Raw genomic sequence first — 21,552 nt, 5'->3', positions numbered from 1 at the left:
GGAGATTGAAGAGACGGATGATATTAGAGGAGGAAAGAGCAAGGAAGAAGGCAAGGGAGGAGACAAGAGTACATATGCAGGTCTTGAACGAGCATGTTGTTTCATTATGTGCCAGTGAGTACTTCGAAGTCTTTTTTTCATTGCCTGATTTTAAATGTAATATAGTCGCGTTGCTAACTTATTGCATTTTATATATGAAGAGATTGTATGCAGCGAGGACCATGTTGTAGAGGTGGCTTTTGCAAGGTACGAGGAAAAGAAGTTAGATGAGCACAGAAAGCGAGCTCATCGCACCGTTGAATCACCGATTGTATTGTCTGATGAGGGGGACGAGGATGAGAACGACACTGTCAGACTCAGCGAGCTCATCGTTCTAACAGAGACGGGCTTGCAGGCGGAGGAGGCTAAAGACGACACTGGTAGACTGAGCGAGCTCATCGCTATAGCAGAGGTGGGCTTGCAGGCATAAGAGGTTGAGGACGACACTAACAGACTGAGCGAGCTCATCGCTCTAGCAGAGACAGGCTTGCATGCGGAGAAGGATGACGACGCGTTCTTCACTCAGGCCGTAGAGGCCGTAGATGAAGCGAAGGCCGCTTACTACAGGCGAAAGGCAGATCAGGGCAATGTAGGTGAGCCTAGCCACAACAACAGGGTTGTGATTGAGGATTAGTACTCGGACGACGAGTTGCTTACTCAATATGTTTCTGACTGAGGGTTTTTAATTGCGCTAACTGTTAGTTCCATGCTTTATTAATGATCAATGTAGCTATGTAGTAGAAATTTTATTGTGTTGTCTTATATTCTATTTGAACTACTGATGTATTGTATCCATGTGTCATGTACTCGGATTATCCATGATCGATCTTAAGTGATCACATCTGTTTATATCACGCGTTCAAATTTTCTAAAATAAATGTAATCGGGTGAAATTATCTCGAATACAGCGCCGTAGCCCACTCGTTCGGCCGCGCCATAGCTCATGTTCTGCCGCGCCAGAGTCCACGGTGCATTAGTGCCACGCGCATGCTACATGGCGTGTCAGTGTCGCGCCATAGACGACGACGCGACAGTGACGCGGACAGACAACATCCAGCTTCAATTGAGTTGTTGTCGGTGCTGTACAAAACTATAAGTGATGCTGCGATCGTGCGCAAGTTGAAATGAACATGAAGCAAATAAATGAACGACAAGTTACCACATAACATTTTTATTGGTTTATGAGTCTGCAAGTTTTCGACGATAATATTTATTCGACATAAGTTCGACGTAATAAACTAAGTCCCAGGAATATAAGGATCCCTCGAACACCTCTTGAAAACCTCGTTGTCCGATGAAAGAAGGGGGTCGTCGTACTTCACCTTAAGAAGGGGGTACAGCTGGTGCGGCGTGGGAGGGGTCATCCTGTCACAAATTGATAAAAAGGGTTAGAGTATTCAAATTAATAATATTCAGATTAACATTATGTAGCATTGTAAAATTTAAAATACTTGTTATGCAGTACGAACACAATATAAAATCATCTGTTGCCCTCGTCTTCTATGCCGGCTAGCCTTGTGACCAGATTATTTGCAAATAGAGCAAAGATTCCTGCCACGGGTCTCGTTGAAGTCTCCCCCGCCGTACATGTCTTCGCCGTACCCTCTCATAGCGTCCATATCCTCCTTGAGTCGCTTCTTCTTTCTCCTACCCTTCCCTACCTTCATTAGATTCGGATGCGACATGTAGTCATAACCATTGTAAGGTGGCCACTGTGTTGGGGTAAGGTATGACTCGAAGCTCATCTCCTAAATACTAACGGTGTTCGAACGGAGATACAAGGATGACATATATGGTAGATTCTCATAGTTGTACACGCGAACCCTATAGGCTGTGATCATACGAGAGCAAGGGGCATGTATGATCTGAGGGACGTTGCAACTGCACTTTACCTTTTCAAGATCAACTCGGTAGTTTCGTCCACCATAACGTTCGTCGCCCAAGCTTGTGCCACCCTTGTCCCGTACACTAAAGATATGGCGGCATGGTTCATACGGCTCAGCGGTGTGCTGCTTGGCCAATTCCTCGGCCTCCTTCAAATGTTCAGCTCCGGCCTTTTCAAAACGTCCATGCTTAACTATATTCCTCTACGCAAGTTTTCACCTCTTCACAAAGTATTCGTTGCACTTATGAAACGAGAACTCAACAATTCCAGACACAGGTAACGTGGAGTGAACTGTTGCTGATTTTCCTTCCCCCTATTGTCTAGGCAAGTGTGGGGTTCGACAACTTTAGTTATCCTTCACTTGTCATCACTCTGTCTCTTTCGCGCATTTAACCTCCACATACAACCGTTTTTGCATATCATGTGGTATCTCAACTCCTGATCCGAATGAGTGACGGTGTACTGCCTATAGTGGTACACAGCATAGTCCTAAAGAAAGAGTTTCATCTCTGATATTGTGTTGAATATCATCCCCTTCCTAAGGGTTTTTTTCTCATGGTCATACAATGAATTCCTACACATCTGGAGACCGGTGTCACAAACTGCCATATTCGTCATGCTGGCATCCCTATAGTTCAGAACACCCATAAAAAGTACGTTCTTGGACCTTAGTTGTTCAAGCTTAGTCGCTGTGTAAGGTGATGGTGGAACATACTGCTGCGCTTCACTAATTCTGGCCCATGAATCATAGGGGGTATCATCTGTAGCTAAATCTATGACTAGTCTACCCTGAGCCTGGACACCATGCAAAAATCTCAGTTGGTACTGGTAATGGCATAGTATGAACCGGTACTAGCATGACATCAGCTGGTGTTGATATAGTATCTGTACCTCCTTGGTTATCATCATAATCGTCTAAATCACTGCTAACTACATCACCGATCTTGTCCTCCTCCTCCTGCTCCTCCTCTTCCCGTTCGAAATCATTCACATCGAAGTCATTGCTTATACAACCTACTGCAGTTGAATGAAACCGCTCCTACGTCAACTGACCATCCAAATCCATGTTACCCTAAGTTACTTCCCCTTCGACCCTCAATTCTTGCTCATTGCCTCCAACACCGTCAATGGATGGGCTATCCTGAATACCCTACATCATGTACCCATTCTCCACCACCACCTCAGCCATGGGCACATTGGAACATTAGAGAACCATAGTATAGCGGAACCAGTGAGCTGGGTCGCGCAAGGGCATGAGGACATAGTGTGCCCTAGTCTTTCCAGTATCAAACCTCCCCTTCAGTGTGAAATCACCGCTAAACTTTGCATTCAAATGAACACAAAGAGCGTTGAAGCTAGGAGGTTCATCAAACCATTTCAAATCTTCTTCCATATCCTCAAACATACCATCTTCTCTCCTAACACTTCCTTCATACAAAACTCTAACACAACAATCCATCTGTAAAAACATTTCAAGAAACTTCATCAAATCGTCGAAATCGTCGTACGTAATGTCCATAGTAATATTAATACATATTCTAACTATAAGTATACTAACTAATTTAATATTAACATCTATACAAGGCTAACTACAATAATTAATTAAACTAAATGCAATATATAACTAGACTCAATAACTGTACTAACTAAACTACCTAACTTTACTACCTATACTAACTTACTATATTACCTATACTAACTAAACTAACTAACTTTACTAAATATACTAACTATACTTTAATAATTTTACTAACTTTATTAGAGGAGTACCTCGTTGCAGCGCGCTAGACCGGACCGGGAGGCGCGGGCGCAGTCCTCGGCGGGCAGCCGCCGTGCGTGGCCGGAGGGGGTGGCGCGTCGGCGTGCAGGCTCGGCGACGGGCTGGTTGGGCGGGCGGACGCGACCGCGGCGGCCAGGCGGCCTTGCTGCGCTGCTCGGGCAACGGTGGCTGCTCGGCCACTGGCGGCTGCGGGCCGCGGCGGGGGTTTTATTCGGCTCTGCCGCGTCAGGATCGGTGGCGCGGCAGGCCTTGCCCCGTTAGCGGTCAGCGATTCCAGTCGCCGCCACGTCAACCCTCTGTCGCGCCACCATGTATGACACTCTATAAGCACTTGGCCGCGTCAGGACAATAGACGCGGTAAAAAATGTTAGTTTAAAAAAACCGACGGTAAGTGTTAAAATTAAAAAAAAATTATCCACTAGCGGTCGCGGTCGCAGTTGCGCCCGGGCACCGGTACGATAGTTCGAGTCGAGTCGGGATCGTCCGGTTTTTTCGGGCTTTCGAAAAGCGCTTGGGTTTCTGCCGTTTCGACGCGGACGATGACCAAGACATTGATCTTGACGGAGATACAACGATCGTTGGCCACTGGAGTCAAACGGAAGTAGCAGGAGTACGTGAATTACGGCGTGCTATGCGCCGACGCCTCTTTTGTACTCTTCGTCAGACCGCAGTAGCAAGCTAGTGAAAATAACAAAGGCATGTCAACATCATCATGGGGCACATTGCACATTGGTTTAATGGAATTTTTGCGCTTCAAGAAAATAAAGAAGGTTCAAATGAACTTCAAGTGGTCTGTGTTTTAGTATATACTCCATGTGCCTTGGCTACTTTAGAAGTTTAGCATCTAGATCTATGGATGATAGTCTATGCTTAAATGGCGTCACATCCAGGGGACTATTGGCCCTTGGCAGTAGGCCGAAGAAAAGGATTGATGTTTTCTCCATGCCTCAAGCTGTCTCCCTGCATAAACGGCAAAGTTTCATCGCTGGTTCGTGTGCATAAACGGCAAAGTTTCATCGCTGGTTCGTGTGCATAAACGGCAAAGTTTCATCGCTGGTACTACAATGCAACATGTCTGCCCTTTTCTACGTTGCTTTTGATAGTGGAACCGTTCGGTGCAGCGAAACAAAGTCAAAGAGCATGAAACTTGGAACACATGTCGAGCCCGTCTAGCTCAGTCGGTAGAGCGCAAGGCTCTTAACCTTGTGGTCGTGGGTTCGAGCCCCACGGTGGGCGAATGTTTTCCATTTTTGTTCTTATTATTATATTATAAATATGGATGGATACGGACTTTCAATTGTCAGTTGGGTGCCTGCGAAACATGTAATTATTATCAAATGAGCAACAGTGATGCTCTACTTCATCATATAAAATCCTCTAAAAAAATACTTCTATCATATAAAATGCTCGAATAGCTCGTTCATAAAAAAAACTCTGCCTGCAGAACATGTTATCATTATCAAATGATAAAAACTCAGCCTGCGAAACATGTTATCATTATCAAATGAGCAAAAGACTGTGCTTCATCATATAAAATGTTCGAATAGCTCGTTTCATAAAAACTCTGCTGGACGTAAAAGTAGCAGCACAACTCCGACAGTTTAGTTGTTCAACACTTCAACTGCAATTCTACACACACGCTTAAAGGAAATCTAGTTGAAAGCAGCAGCAGGACACTGCCTGAAGTCACCAACAGAAAGGTTGAACTAACTTCTCCATCCACATACAGCATCCATTTAGGTCATCATTTGAAGATCCCAGTGGCCGCCATCTTCTTTTGGATGTCTTGGATCTACAAGCAAAACGAACAAGAAAGCCAAAGGAATTACAAGCGGTATATAACTTTCGCCAGAGATGCATGCCTTTTGCCTTAACAGATGACATAAAAATTACCTGCTTTGACGAGAGGCCGATGTGTTCCAAATCTGTAAGCTGGACAAGCAAATTGTATTAGAAGGCCATTTCAGACGTTTGGATTCATTTTCCTTTTTTTCTTTTGGAAAAAAGATCTGGATCATTTCACATTCTACAAAAATCTTACAGTTTTGAACGGTCTTGGTGAGTCCTCCCGTAATTCCAGAATATATTCTGCTCTCTTCAGGCCAATTCCCTAGCAAACAAGAGGGGAAGTTACTCAGAAGAAAAGGCTGGAACAACAGTGATCGAAATGCTATTAAGATGAAAGGATCATACTTTCAGCTGCTGTAGCTCCTCCCTGCAGTCATAGGTAAGGGAGAGAAACATTAGAAAGAAAGACTGCAAAAAACTGGATATTTTTTGTGACATAAGGTCAACCTAAGAACAAAAAGTTCATGCATTCTGCTATACTGACAGGCCAATAGTCAGAGTTTTACAGACTATAACATAATAACGATGCCCAGGAGGTACATCGTTCAAGCTCCTTTATGGAGATAGACTTATACTCGTCTGGCCCAGACACAGGCCCATCTTCGCCAGCACGCCCATTGCCTGTCGACATCGCTACGGCCCCGGCTGCCACTTCCCCCGTCCACGCGATAGACGTTGACGGGATCCTTGATCGTGTGGCCACGGCGGAGCCTCACGCGACGCAGGTGTCGGTGGACGACTTCATCGCCTCCTTCAAGAAGCCGCTCGAACAGTCGTTGCTAAACACCCCACAGCTGCGCGTCACCAAGGAAGCATGCAGGGACGAAGGTCTGTTCTGGGTTCCCAGGCGGAGCGCACGACTGGCGGCGAATAGCAGGAACAGGGAGAACAAGCCCGACGCGCAGGCACGGAAGGTGCTCATGAAGAAGCTAGGCTACGAGGTAGACACCGAGCGGCCGGACGAGGCATCGTTCGATGAGCTCCATGAGGCGGCGTTCCAGGTGGCTCTCACGGGAGAGGCTGGAGAAGTGATGCAGGTACTCTTCCCAGGAAGAAGGCAGCAGGTGCTCCGGCCTGCGACCGCTGTCTGAACTCTATTGCTTTCAGTCGCTACATGTGTTCTTAATGTCGGAAAACATCCTAATCTGGAATGTGCGTGGGTTAAACATGCGCGCGCGTAGAGCTGTCGTTCGCGAATTCCTGCTGCAGGACGTCGTCAGTTCATTCAGTTGTGCAAGCAGTAATCAGGGAAGGACAGGATTGGGTCCTTGGAGGCTTCGCTCCTGTTGGAGAAATTGCTCAGGTCTGGTCGCAAGATTCTGCGAATATGTAATGCCTATGTCTGAGTTCCAGTAGTTAGGTCTGTGTTGTGCTGGTTGTCTGATGTTGGCGACTCGCCGCCATCAGCTACTGGTTTGTACCGTTTTAAACTTTTATCCCTCTTAATGAAAAACGGGTGAAGTCCCGGTCGCGAAAAAAAAAGAATGGCAGGATTCCTGCTGAACTTTCATAATGTGAAGAAATGTAGCTTGTCCTCTCATTTGAACTGACACCTAGGGAGCAAATTACTTGAACTAAAAACTACGAAACTGCATTCGCACCCCCACCCAAAATGTCAGGTCATGTTTGTAAATGATCCTTAGGCCTTATTTGGATACTCATGTATCCATCTCAAACCATGTGTGTTGAAGTGGGTTGGTGTGGAATTTTATGGAATTTAGTTTAAATTCCACACCAAAACACTCCAACAACACATGGATTGAGATGGATATATGGGTATCCAAATCCAAACAAGCTCTTAGTTAATTTGTGATGTTCACAAACCATAACTGACATGTCCATGTTTTTTGTCACGGTGAAGCTACACCGTAGGCATACAAGATACTAGAGAAGAAAGATTAGCCTAAAAGTTGATCAAAGTGCCTTTTTTAGATCCAGGGGGTTTATGCAATTTAGATCCATTGCATTTTTGCTTCCCATGTGCTATTTTAGCCACTTTTCAGCAAATACGTACAGCATCAGCCATTTTACGCATCAATCAAATAAAGCTAAGTTCAATAAAAATCTGGAACTGGGGTGCCAACAAAAAAGGTTGTAGAATTTGGACTTACTTGTCTGCAACATTTAAAACTTCAAGGTACTGCTGAACAAGAGCTTCCTAAAAAGTCATAATGTCAATTGATGAATCTTAAAGTACCAAATATCTTGTCTATAGAATGAGAAGGGGAACCGTACAAACCTTTAAGTTAGACTGTAGCGCATTAAGTCTCTCTAGTGGGGTTGCACCAGGAGTCTCCTTGACTATGTTATGTGTTTCTATTGGAGTTTGGGGCTCCAATAAAATGGGGCAATTGCCATTATCAGATATTTGCTGCTTCACAGGCACCATGTTTGAAGAAATTGGAGAAAGAGCTTTCCTGAGAGAAGCTTCATGTTTTTCATGGCATTGAGTAACTGAAGGAAGCACCACTGCATAAGACTTTAGACATCAGATTCACACGTGGAAACACAGGTAAAAAATCTCGAGGCCTTTAGACATCAGATTCACACATGAAAGCACAGGTAAAAAATCTCAGAGGTTGTTCTGAGTAAATTTCAACTAACTTTTCAGATTTTGTAACCACTATTTCACACAGATATAATACTCCTGAAGTTTTCTAAAGTACCTTTCTTTGGTGTATTTACTTCTGTCTGCCTTTGCTCTCGATGTATATTTTCAGTGGGAACATGGACTTTTGGATCAAAAAGCATCCTGTGCAGGAGAAGACAAAGAAATAAGAACTATGTATGGTTCCATGTAATATATAAAGAGGAAATGATAAAAAATACTAACTTCTTGAGTTTACCACCATCCTGATCCATTGCCTTAGCTCTACAAGAAATTCTGGAAGATGTTGGTTGCTTCATATGGCTCATAGACAATGGAGTCTTGCTGGCAACTGGGGAGAGAAGACCATCCATTCTTTGGATGCTCTTTGTTTTCCCCTTTGACTCCAACCATGCTCGTAATTTGGCTTCCATGTCAACCTTGACCTTGGGAGTTTCTTGCTTGCTTGAACTGGTGAAAGTCTCAGTATGGCATGGACGAGCAGCCAGACTTACTGTCTTGGCTGACTCCTGGTATTCTGCAGGATTCTGAAACAACAAAAAACAATTAGCCAAGTTCTACGTTATGAGACATCCATAAGAAAAAAGATTGAGAAAAGTCACCAGGCAAGCTATCATCACAGCACGGCTACTGCCTCCTAGAGAATCTTGAAGTATGCGGGTCAGTTTACTCTCTCTGTAGGGAATTCGGTGCTCATTCTTGTTTAGAGCTGAAAATACATTGGACAATGTAAACAATGAAAGGTTGATCTTGGAGCTTTCTTGAAGGTGGATGCCCTCATTCAAAGTCCTCCTGTTGTCTTCGCTACCTATAAACAACAATCAAGCACAACATGAGTTCAAGTACAGGGATACAGCTTAAGCATGTGTGCCTCAATCCAGACTTCCAAAGAGATGTACCAGCCAAATCAATGAGGTTAAGTTTCCCTTTGACAACATCAGTGCTGACCCTAAGTGAGAGCACAGCGTGGCTCCGACTGGAAACATCATTCAGTCCAGTGTGGGCGACATTTCTCCTTTGCACGCCTATGGAATAGAGCTCCTCGAATTCCTCCATGGATCTCACAGGGACCTTCAAACATCAAAGGGCAACAGTAAGCAACCGATTGAATTCCAACAAACACATTCAGTAATCACCAAGCAGCATCACATTACCCAGCTCAAGCCCTTCAGCTGCATGTTACCATCTTTGTCATCCAAGGCCATGATTTCTTTTGCTTTAGGCTCCAGCAGGTCATAGCACCGTTCCAAGTACACCTCATAGTACGACATCTCAACAGAGCACCATGTGCCAGTGCAGTTTGCTAGGATTGTTGAAGCAGCCAAGGGGATTAGCCCCGGAAAATCCTCCGTGCCCTGTTCAGCAGCCACTCAGATAGGTTTCAGTGAAATATTGTTTTGCCAAAAGTGGCATTTAGTCAAACACATTGCAGTGATGATAATAGTGGGCACCTGCATTGTGTAGGTCTTGCCGCTGCCGGTTGCCCCATAGGCAAAGACCGTCGCGTTGATCCCCTCGAAGATGCCTGGGATCACTGCGCGAACCTCCTGGTCAAATATCTGGCTCACGCTGTCCTCTTGACCGAAGAACGAGTCCACTTTATACAGTTCACTCCGACTGCATAAATGGACCAGTACACCAAAGCAAATAAGGAAACGCAATCAAACATGGGAGAATGAAAGCAAATGAGATTGCGTGCTGAGACTGCTCGTTTGATCCCAAAACCAAGGGGATTAAATCCCCTACAAGTCAGCCCCCCCCCCCCCCTTCCAATCCCTTTGGTTTTGGGATCAAACGAACAAATTAGCTAGGAGTATAAATTTTCCATGCAAGCACTTCACCAATTCCTGGAAGGTTAAATGGAGGTACTAATCGTGATGGTCCGCAATTAGCGCAGGAACAAGTCCGAGGGCTCCAGATCGTACGCTGAGGAGGCGTTTAGGCGTACCTGGTGTGCTGGTCCTTGAGCTGGACGGTGACCTCACCGCCGGGGTGGTAGTCGAGGAGGGAGACGCAGGGTGCTGTCGCCGAGGCGGCCTCCGACGGGAGGAACGGGCGCACGCGCAGCACGACGCGCACCGGCAGCGAAGAGCGCGCGGAGGAACGGGCGGGTGTGGAGGTGCCCGCCATCGGAGCGAGGATCACGCGGTCAGCGCCGGCCGCCGGGGGAGAGGGGCGGAGCAAGAGGGTATTCGGATTCTGGGCTTGGTAGTGGCAACAAGACGAGGAGTGGCCGAACGGGGGCGTGCCGCTTGGGGCGGATCCAGATGGTACCGTTGGGGCGGAGGAGGAGGTTCGAATTTTGAACACGGCAAGCGGTCAGGTGGTGTGAGGTGGATTCTGTGAGGAAGTTCGAATTTTGAACACGGCAGGGCAGCCACGTCGGATTCTGCCGCCGTTCGTAGAGCACGGTACTACTCACAGTCCTGATTTTTTTTTCAACAACGCTAGCGCCTTATGTATAAATCAGGAGCCTTTTCCTAGGTGCTAGTTCACACGTACTCCGGTGCCATGACGTTAAACTCTTTTGTCCAACACGCCATTCCGTCTCTATTCTGTTTGGTTTTGACTGTTTGGCAGCTCTTACATGTGGGACCGGACAGGAAAAATATCCATATTGTTCTTTCAGTCACGGGCATATGTGGAGGCTGTGTTGACCGATATTGATTGGTATCTCCCTCAGTCTCTCACTCTCTCTTCTCGCTCGACTCCCTCAGTTCCCTAACCCTAGCGGCAGAGAAACCCTAGTGACGACGGAGGCTGTAGCGGCGGCTAGGAGAGAAGACGACGAATCACCCGTGCTTGTGGCGACATATGGGGTAGTGGAGCGTGGATTCGACTGTGGATCCAGAGGATAGGCGTGGCATGGCGGGGAACAAGGGCATGGGCTAGCGAACGGATTGGATTCCGGACGAGTGAGTTCACTGCTTCCCCCCTTAGTTTCGTGGCGCCTCGTGTTTGTAGTGTTGATTGGTATTTAGTGCCCTACGTTTGTGCCCCGTGTTTATAGTGTTGATTGCATGCTTCTTGTTCATCTGTAGGATGGACGCAGAAAGTAGCTACAACTTAGAAATTTGGATTGTTGCTCCCAATTCTCGTGCGTGGTGTTTTCGTTGAACAAAGTCGTGGATGTTGACCGCATTAACTTCACAGACCTAGTTGCTGAAGTTGTCGACAAGTATCCTCATAACTACGCTGATATAGTGAGATTGTTTTATTTCTGCATGGATAGTAAAGTGAACATCCAAGTCTGCACTGACCAAGATTTGGTTGAAATGTTTGCAAAACATAAGGCTTCCAAATGCTACTTGTTGACTGTTGCATATCATAGCCTAAGTAGTGAGCCCCCTGTGATTCCTGATTGGGATTCTGGTAGCACTGTGAACTCTGTTGAACTCCCATTCACCCCTTCAATTGCTTGTCCAAGCTTAGCAGAACCAAGCCATGCCACACACACTCAATCTGTTGAACCTGAATACCTGGCTAACCTAAACCCAATGAATGAGCATGTGGGTGTTATGAGGAAGGGTTGTATACCCCCCACCTCCTCCCAATCCTCAAAGCCAAGGTGGGAATAAAGAATGGGAAGGTGAGAGTTCTAGTGCTGATGAATCCTCTGAGACAGACTCTTATGATGAATCCTCTGATGATGAAGTAGAAGACATAGATGATATGGTTAAAGATAGGGAGCCTGGACATATGCCTGATGTTGATTATGACAAGAAGGACCCTCCTATGTCAGTAGGAACAGTGTATTCCGACATGGATGCTTTTAAGATTGCTTTAGCTACTCATGCTGTTAAACATGAGTTCAACTATGACATTGAGAAGAGTGATACAGGGAGGTATAGGGTGAACTGCTCACAACAGAGTGAGGGCTGTAGGTGGAGACTTCATGCCTCAACTCTAAGGGATGGGCACACTATTAAGGTAATGTGTTAGTACATTGTTTTCATTGACTGCTCCCTGTTTTTCTTGCATTGTGTGGCTTGTAATAAGTGCATTACTTAATTGTTTTGTAGGTGAAAAGGAACCCCTACCCTCATAAGTGTCAGAGCAATAGGAGGCAAGGAATCTGTGTAGGGGTAACACAGTTTTAGGTGTGCAGTCAGGTGATTGATTGGCTGAAGGAAGATGAAACTCTAGGTGCAACAGAACTGCAAAGGCGATTGAAGGATGCACACAAAATTATGGTGCCCTACAAGAGAGTGTATAAAGGTAAAAATCTTGCCATGGATAAGATTTATGGGCCTTGGGGCAAAAGTTTTGATAACATGTATAGGCTTAAGGCTCAGTTAGAAGAATCAAGTCCTGGATCATTTCTTGTCATTGATAATCACACCATCAATAATAAGATCAGGTTCAATAGGTTATTCTTTGCACTGAAACCATGTGTTGATGGATTTCTTAAAGGCTATAGACCATATCTTGCAGTTGATAGCACATTTTTAATAGAAAGGTTTAGGGGACTGTTGTGCATTGCTTGTGCAATATATGGGCATAACTGGATGTATCCAGTAGTTGTTGGTGTAATTGACTCAGAAACCAATGAGAATTGGGTGTGGTTCATGGAGAGGTTGAAGAAAGCAATAGGCACCCTAGAGGGCTTGACATTCTGCATAAATTATGGCTAGGCAGCAATGAATGGGGTTAGTGAAGTTTTTTCAAATGCTGAACATAAAGAGTGTATGTATCACTTAGTACAGAATTTCAAAAAGAGGTATAGTGGGAAGGTATTTGATGATCACTTGTGGGCTTCTTTATATTCATGGAGCCCTTACATGTTTGAGAAGCACTATTAAGCAATGGCTGTAGCCAAACATGAGGCAATGAAGTATCTGCAAGAAACTCACAAGAAACTTTGGACCAGGAGCTAGCACAGAACATTATCAAAGGTTGATTATGTGACTAATAATTTTGCTGAGTCATTTAATAATGGATCAAGCCTGAGAAGGCAAAGCACCTGGATGACTTGCTGGACACTATAAGACAGAAGATTTTGATCAAATGGAACCATAGGAAGAAGGTAGCCAATAAGTTGGAAGGAAAGATTATGCCTCACATCCTACAGAAGCTAAGGAAAGACAGTTACAACCTGGACATTTAAGTGATCACAGCCTCCCCTGATGGTATGGCAGAACTGTATGCTAAGGGAGGTAGTGGCTTCAAGTTTATGGTTAGCCTACCTGACAGAACCTATTCCTATAGGGTTTGGCAGGGGTCAGGAATCCCATGCAAGCATGCAAATAGCCTACATTACTTCAATTCCTGGTGAAAAACTAGAAGACCATGTGAATGACTACTTCTCTGTCAACAAATTCAAAGCTGCATATGAGGGTTCTATCCCTTGTATTTCTGACAAAAGCATATGGCCCAAAGCTGCTCATGGCTTTTTCATGCACCCTCCCTGTCTTAGGTCCATAGGAGGTAGAAGAAAAGAATAGGATGAAATCATCACTTGAGGGAGGTAGCAGCAAGAAGAGGGCAAAGAAACATGAGTGCCCCATCTGCCATGAGTTAGGGCATCACTAGTACACTTGCAAGAATGGAAATCTAGAAGATATAGTTGTAATGGAGGCTAAAAGGTAAACTATGTAACTAAATTACTTTGCAGATACATGTACAGCTTCAATAACTTAGTTAACTAATGTAACTTTTTTTATGCAGGGGTCTTCCAAAGAAAAGGCTGAAAAAAGCAGCAAGCTGTAACACAGAGACTAGCATTGTGGTTGCTACTCTATCCCAGATGGTGTTCCCACACAATGAGGCAGTGTTCTTCTTCTTCTTCTTCTGGTGCTAAGAAGAGCAAGAGGGCAGCTACCACTACTACTTCAAGCTCAGGTCCAAACAGTGTGTCTAACAGGTATGTTTACCAACTCTTCAATTGATCACAACACTTCTATTATGACTGCTAATGCTAAAGCACACTCTGCCTTTTTGCCACAAGGTCTGGAACTGGTTCCAATGACCTAGTTTCAATCCAAACTGTGCACCTGGCCTCTTTCTATGAAGACTCCATTACAATAGAGATAGAGCCACTAGAGACTGTGCTGCCCCAAGCTTCACCAAGGAGGAAGATAGGGATCAAGAAGAAGCTTACACCAAAGGAGCTCCAAGTTGCAGTAGCCAACCCATCCAGCCCTGCTTCAAATACCAGAAGCAAGAAGCTCCAACTATAGTGAAAGGTGCATGCTCAATGTTCTTTTGGTGATGTGGTTCTAGAAAAACACCTGCTATGTGATGGCACGACTATTCTTTTGCTCTATGATGAATGTTCTGTAATGGCATGACAGTACTTAGCTATAGATGAAAACCAATAACTTAGCTGCTATGTGATGAATGTTGGTGACATGTTGGTGCCATGAAACCTTTTGAAAGGATCAAGATGCCCAAGAGGGGGGTGAATTGGGCTAATTCTAAATTTTTGCAATAATTAAGCCCTACACTTAGCCCATTTCACCCCTTGTGTCTAGAATGTGTTTTATTATTTTCCCGCACAAAAGTTTTACATCCCAGGTTCCAATCCTACTCTAGCATGGCAATTCTAGGAATGTAAAGACATGAAATGAATTGCTCAAATGTAAATGCTCAAAGTAAAGAGAGGGAAAGGAACACGGTGATATTTTCCCGAGGTATCAGAGAGGCTCCACTCCCCACTAGTCCTCGTTGGAGCACCCGCGCAAGGATCAAGTGCTCTCTACGGGCTGATTCTTTGACACTCTGTCGCTGTGAATCACCCACAACCGCTCACAACTTAGTCCTCATTGGAGCACCCGCGCAAGGATCAAGTGCTCTCTACGGGCTGATTCTTTGACACTCTGTCGCTGTGAATCACCCACAACCGCTCACAACTTGACTTGGGTCATCCATAAGGTCTGTCGGATCATCACCAAGCTCCTAATCACCGCCGAGCCGTCTAGGTGATGGCGATCACCAAGAGTAACAAGCACAAACTCTGACTTGACCAAGACAAGCCTAATAAGAAAGGTGGATGCACACTTGCTACTCCTTATGCATTAATGAGGTCCTTAATCTTGGATTATCAAATCTCAATCACCTCACTAGGCTCTTGCTCTTCCTGGCACTTCAAAGGGTGTTTCTCAGCTGAACAAATGGGCAAGAGACCTCCTATGGACGAGTGGAGTAAGTATTTATACCCCCTTATTCAAAACATAACATTTGGAGACTGAGTCATCACTCTATAGGATGACCGGATGCTCTGGTCAGGGTGACCGGATGCTCTGGTCAGTTGTGCCCGCCATTGTGCCAGAGAGAGCCATTAAGTTCTGACCAATGTCCGGTCAGCACCCACCGGACGCGTCCGGTAAAGAAAAAGCCTCTCTAGAACCTCTCTGGAGTCGATCGGACACAGGCACCCTAGCGTCCGGTGCTCCTCAACTCAGCGTCCGGTCAGTACTAGATGACTGCAGTTGATTGACCAGACTCTGACCAGCGTCCGATCAGCACACACTGGACGCGTCCGGTAAAAAAACTCTCTAGAACCTCTCTGGAGTCGACCGGACGTAGGCACCCCAGCATCCAGTGCTCCTCCACTCAGCGTCCGGTCAGTACCAGATGACTGTAGTTGATCAAATGAACAGACTAGAAAGTAAACGCGGAAGCAAAGTAAATGAGCATAACCAAGTGACATGATATATATATATATATATATATATATATATATATATATATATATATATCAATGTAGAGAGCACACATGTCACATAAGTCTCACCATCACATGTATATAATACAATTCATGAAAGTAAACATGAATGCACGAAGTATCACACATAAAAGACCAAAAGAAACGAATCAAGACCATCTCACATGCTCCCCCTAGATCTAACATACTCGCTCCCTCTCCCCCTTTGGTGTCAAGCACCAAAACCTAAGGGTCAGACGGTGGGACAGAAGCAGTCGAGTCAGGCGCTGAGGTGCGGTGAGAGATCTAAAACTAAGCTGCATCATCCTCTGACCCTAAACTCTGAGCGGTCTGACCCTATGTAGCTAGAAGTAAAGGTGAAGCGATCGGGGTCTACTCAGTAACTAGCATGGCCTGTGACTCTGGAGGTGTCACTGTAGGAAGTGGAGCCACATCTGCCTCTGTCGCTGTCGCTGAAGCCTCAAGTGTAAAAGTGACTGTCTGAGGTGGATCGGATGATGCAACAGACGATAGAAATGTCTCGGTAGTCTGGGTAACAGGAGCAACTGTGGTAGGGATAGAAACTCGAAACACTAGAGGTGTAGGCTACCCTATAAGCTCACTGAAAGTAGCGCTGAGACTCCTAGAGACTAGGGTGTCCATCACTAACACCGAAGAACTCTAGGTCGGAGTGAAGCCTGTAATAATAGGAGTAAAGTGAGGACCCTGAGCTATCCCTGGTGAAGCAAACCACTGAGACACCTGCTCTATAGGTGAGGCAAACTAAGGAGCTAGCTGTCTCTGACTCGGAAGCCCACTAGGCTATACAGCTGGAGTCACTGGAGTGGTGGTGGCAGGCTAGCCTATCTGAGGTGTAGATTGCTGAGGAGCAACCCTAATAGCAGTGAATACATGCTACATGAGGCCGAGTAACTGCTGCTGAATCATAAGCTGCTGCTGCTGCATGGCCTGCTGCTACCGCTAAAACTTGTCCTATCGTGCCTGAACCTGAGCAAGTGCAGCTGCGGTCTACTATGCCTGGCGTGCCTAATCCTACCTCATATGCTCAAGTACAGCTAGAAGTGCCAGGTCTGTCTATGGTGGCTGTTGAAAGGTCCTAATATAGCTAGAGGGGGGGTGAATAGCCTATTTAAAAATCTACAAATTAACTAGAGCAATTTGATTAGTATGACAAATAGCGAAACACAAACTTGCTCTAGCTCTACAAGGGTTGCAAGCCACCTTTCCAACAATTCTAGTTGCAATGATTACTAGGCACACAACTTGCAATGTTACTACTCACTAAGAGCTCTCAATCTTGCTACTCTAAAGAGCTCCACTAGATGAACTTAAAATAACAAAGTAAGCTCTCAATTCTAATTACACTAAAGAGCTTGCCACAACTAGTTTGCAAGAATATAAATGAGTGGGTAGGGTGATTATACCACCGTGTAGAGGAGTGAACCAATCACAAGATGAATACTAAATCAAACACTAGGAGAATACCAAAGGGCAAGAGACAACCAATTTTTCTCCTGAGGTTCACATGCTTGCCAGCACGCTAGTCCCCGTTGTGTCGACAAACACTTGGTGGTTCAGCGGCTAAGAGGTGTTGCACGAACCTCGTCCACACAATTGGACACCGCAAGAACCTACCCACTAGTGAGGTAACTCAATGACACAAGCAATCCACTAGAGTTACCTTTCGTGCAACACCTCTTAGCCGTCGAACCACCAAGTGTTGGTCGACACAACCAGTGACGAAGCCAGCGGTGGGGCTAGGGGGGCTCTAGCCCCCCCTACCGATCCTAGGCACGTGGAGCCCCCCTAAGCCCTCTCTTAAAATTTTATGCATATATGTATTAGGTAGGAGGGGCTAAGGTTAAGAGAAGATAAAAAAGTCTCTATTCTTTTATTCAGCCCCTCCTAAATTTTTTTCTGGCTTCGTCACTGGACACAACGGGGACGTAGCATGTTGGCAAGCACGTGAACCTCGGGAGAAAATTGGTTGTCTCTTGCCCTTTGGTATTCTCTAGGTGATTGATAAAGTATTCATCTTGTGATTGGTTCACTCCTCTACGCGGCGGTATAATCATATCACTTACTCATTTACATTCCCACAAACTATCTATATCAAGCTCTTTAGTGTAGCTAGAATTGAGAGCTTGCTTTGTGGATTAAGTTCATCTAGTGGAGCTCTTTAGTGTAGCAATTGTGAGAGCTCTTAATGAGTAGTGACCTAGTGGATTGTGTGCCAAGTGATCATAACAACTAGAATTATTGGATAGGTGGCTTGCAACCCTTGTAGAGCTAGAGCAAGTTTGCATTTCGCTATTTGTTATACTAATCAAATTGCTCTAGTTGATTTATAGATTTTAAATAGGCTATTCACCCCCTCTCTAGCCATATTAGGACCTTTCACCCCGCCTCTGTGTCTGAGGCCTCGGTGACACCTAAGTGCGTGTGCGACTGGAGCGTCGAAGCTGTGGCTGTGCTACCTGCTCTGCCTCCTCAACTTGCTCTTCCTGTTGAGTGTCCTCTATCTACTCTGCCGACTGTGTCTACTGCTCAGTCACTCCTTGAGTCTGACTCTCATCTAGACGAGGGACCTCTAGAGCATCTTCTAAAGAGACACATCGTCCTCCAAGCATGATAGTCCTGGGTGGACTACCGAAACTAGTCTTAATCCTCTCCATGGCGACCCTCTTACCTGGTGACAACTAATCACCTAGGCGAATGCCACCCCTAGGTCCACCTCTCTCTGCACGCTCTGCGGTGGCTGCCACTGTTGCTGCTCTCTCTGCCTCAACATCATCTCTCTTGCACTTCTTCTTTGTAGTCGTTTTCGCCATTCCTTTTTGCTGAGCAGTCAGGCGAGGCGGAGGCCTTGGATCCTCATCACCGGGACGACCCCTGGCATTCTTGCAACATGCCATCTCTAATGCTAACAAGAACCACTAACACTTAAGAGGCTTGGCCTCAATTCGTACTCGTGGGCTTGGCCCCGAGTAAAACTACCACTGTCAAATCAACCACAAGAGTACCGACTCACTGTACGATGGAATAGATAGGAAATATAAATAAACACTATATTCATCTAGAGGTGAGAAACCCTAAGAAGCAAGCAGTAGATAAGAAATTGAGATCGGTAGCTTACTACCTCATGAAATCCAACGATCCGGTGACCGAGAAGCAAAGGAGAGGATCATGGGGTACCACTTGGGATTGGCAAGGTTGTGCCTAGGGCAAGGGTTCCTGGTGCTTGGACTGAAAGCTCAACGACGCTGAATAGACAGGTGATGGAGAGGAGGCAACGCAGCGACATGGTGGTTTGTGAGCACGTGGCGGCGGAGTGGACCATGAGCACGTGGCGACTGGTGAGTCACATGCGGTAGCGTGGTGGCATGGGCGTAGCGAGGCAGACACAGGCGCGGGCATAAGCATGGGCGTAGGCGCGGGCGCAGGCGCGGGCGCGAGCATGGCGAGGCAGGTGCAGGAGCGGGCGTGGCGCGATGGAGCAGAGCAGAATGGTGGCGGGTGAAGGCACAGGCACGGGCGCAGTGCGGGTGAGGTCGTAGGCGCGAGCACGGCGTGGGTGAGGTTGCAGGTGCAGGCGCAGCGCGACGGCGGGGATGCGGCGGCGCCCGTGCAATGTGCGCGGGCTGCGGCAGCGCGATGCGATGGCGTGGGTGATTAGGGCAATAGTAGTGGCACAGCGTACGGAGGAAGAACTATATATATGGTGGCCCCCACGTGCCAGAGAAGAAAAGGAAATTAAAATCCACTCGAATTCAACTGACCGGACGCACCGGTGGCAATGATCGGACGCTGCCACCCGGAATTCGGTCGACAACAGAGAGGTCCAAAACCCCTCAAGTCGTGACCAGACACGTCTGGTGCCACATGATCGGATGCACAATAGAGTCCGATCGATCCTGACATCTTCTTTGTTTGACCGAACGCTGGGCCATCTTCACACCGGACGCTAGAGGAACACTGTTCAGCGTCCGGTCACTATTTTTCAGCAAATCTTCAAAGTTCCTTCGCGCTGCCTTTTCCCAATCAAGTCCCAACTTCAATAAGACACAAATAAACACCAATTGGAACTGATGTGAGTGACCGCTCTCAAGCCCTCAAAATTTTTAAAGTATTTTGCCTTAGGTTATAATTCTTTTTAAGAAAATATGCAATAAAAGGGGCGAGGAGCACCATGTGACCACACAAGAGGGTTTTATGACTAATAGGAGCTTCAAATGCTCTTCCTATTTGTGGACAAACACAGCAGGTGCTCAAAAGATAACCGAAAAGAAATGACAAAGCAACACACATGCACATGCAATACAATACTTGAAAGTAAGTCTAGTTACTTGTCAAGTTTGATCCAAGGTTAAGCTTCTTCATACACTTTTCGACGGTTATCTTAACCATGTTAGACAAGCCCTAAATGCATTACTAAAAATTAAACATGTTTTATATTACAATGCAATGCAAGGGACAACACAAGCTCATTTTTTAGTGTAGTTACTAAAATCAAGCACATTTAGCTCATTCCTCAACTGACAAAATGTAGCCTCATCTAGCGGTTTAGTGAATATATCCGCCAATTGATCCTCGATCCTTATACCTTCTAGTGATATATCATTTTTAGCAACATGATCTCTAAGAAAATAATGGCGGATATCTATGTGCTTGGTGCGAGAGTGTTGAACCGAGTTATTAGCAAGCTTTACCACGCTCTCATTGTCACATAAAAGAGGTACCTTTTCTAGAACTACACCATAGTCTAGCAAAGTTTGCTTCATGTAAAGAATTTGTGCACAACAAGCACCCGCGTCAATGTATTCCGCCTCGGCGGTGGACAATGCCATACTATTTTGCTTCTTAGAGGACCAAGACACTAGTGATCTACCAAGCAAATGGCACCCTCCGGATATTCTTTTTCTATCAATTTTGCAACCGGCATAATCCAAATCGGAATAGCCAACTAGTTGGAATCTAGCTCTTTAGGATACCAAAGACCAATACTTGGTGTGTGCTTAAGGTACCTAAGGATTCTTTTAACGGCAACCAAGTGAGCCTCCTTAGGATTAGCTTGAAATCTAGCACACATACATACACTAAACATGATGTCAGACCTAGATGCGGTCAAATATAACAAGCTACCAATCATAGAGCGGTAGATAGTTTGATCAACCGTTTTACCTCCCTCATCTAGGTCGAGATGTCCATTTGATGGCATAGGTGTCTTGATTGGCTTACATTCATCCATTTTGAACCTCTTGAGGAGGTCCTTGGTATACTTTTCTTGAGAGATGAAAATCCCTTCTCATTTGCTTGACTTAAAAACCAAGAAAGAATATAAGCTCTCTAATCATCGACATCTCAAACTCCTTCGACATCAATTCACCAAACTCTTTGCAATAATCTTCATTTGATGAGCCAAATATGATATATCAACATATACTTGACAAATAAAGATCTCTCCATCAAGCTTCTTGGTGAATAGTATGGTGTAGACCTTCCCAATGGTGAAGCTCTTCTCAATGAGAAAATCCCAAAGGCGTTCATACCAAGCTCTTGGGGCTTGCTTGAGCCCATATAGCGCATTGGACAACCTATAACCATGATTAGGACATCTAGGGTCTTCAAACCCAAGAGGTTGATCAATATAGACTAGTTCATTTATGAAGCTATTTAAAAAAATGCACTTTTAATATCTATTTGATATAATTTCATTTCATGATGCG

At 45.5% G+C, this 21,552-nt stretch overlaps 1 protein-coding gene and 1 non-coding gene across 2 annotated transcripts; one reads left to right on the top strand and one right to left on the bottom strand.

Moving 5' to 3' along the window:
* The first annotated feature begins 4,867 nt into the window (after window positions 1–4,867).
* Window positions 4,868–4,940, top strand: TRNAK-CUU (transfer RNA lysine (anticodon CUU)). Its single transcript has one exon. It is a non-coding gene; the product is annotated as a tRNA-Lys (tRNA).
* Window positions 4,941–5,190: 250 nt separating this feature from the next.
* Window positions 5,191–10,383, bottom strand: LOC136518389 (kinesin-like protein KIN-10C). The gene is made up of 13 exons (XM_066512040.1): window positions 10,109–10,383; window positions 9,612–9,777; window positions 9,315–9,515; window positions 9,060–9,231; window positions 8,763–8,968; window positions 8,386–8,687; window positions 8,219–8,304; window positions 7,792–8,021; window positions 7,664–7,710; window positions 5,898–5,919; window positions 5,746–5,814; window positions 5,598–5,636; window positions 5,191–5,496 (listed from the first exon to the last, which is right to left on the bottom strand). Exons 1-13 carry the CDS (start codon window positions 10,288–10,290, stop codon window positions 5,449–5,451), a joined length of 1,770 nt encoding a protein of 589 aa, XP_066368137.1. The 5' UTR covers window positions 10,291–10,383; the 3' UTR covers window positions 5,191–5,448.
* Window positions 10,384–21,552: the final 11,169 nt, after the last annotated feature.

This window comes from Miscanthus floridulus, chromosome 17 (genome assembly GCF_019320115.1).
Source record: "Miscanthus floridulus cultivar M001 chromosome 17, ASM1932011v1, whole genome shotgun sequence".
Classification (NCBI taxonomy): Eukaryota; Viridiplantae; Streptophyta; class Magnoliopsida; order Poales; family Poaceae; genus Miscanthus; species Miscanthus floridulus.
Note: the sequence above shows the minus strand (reverse complement) of the source record. Positions and strands in the feature narration are given on the sequence as shown.

Bases quoted from the DNA above. Each gene is read 5' to 3' on its own strand.
- LOC136518389 (XM_066512040.1), bottom strand. From the start codon at position 10,290: ATGGCGGGCACCTCCACACCCGCCCGTTCCTCCGCGCGCTCTTCGCTG. The intron at 9,778-10,108 runs GTACGCCTAAAC...CCATTTATGCAG, and splicing joins CTCAAGGACCAGCACACCAG to TCGGAGTGAACTGTATAAAG. The intron at 8,022-8,218 runs GTACTTTAGAAA...AGTCTTATGCAG, and splicing joins AGTAAATACACCAAAGAAAG to TGGTGCTTCCTTCAGTTACT.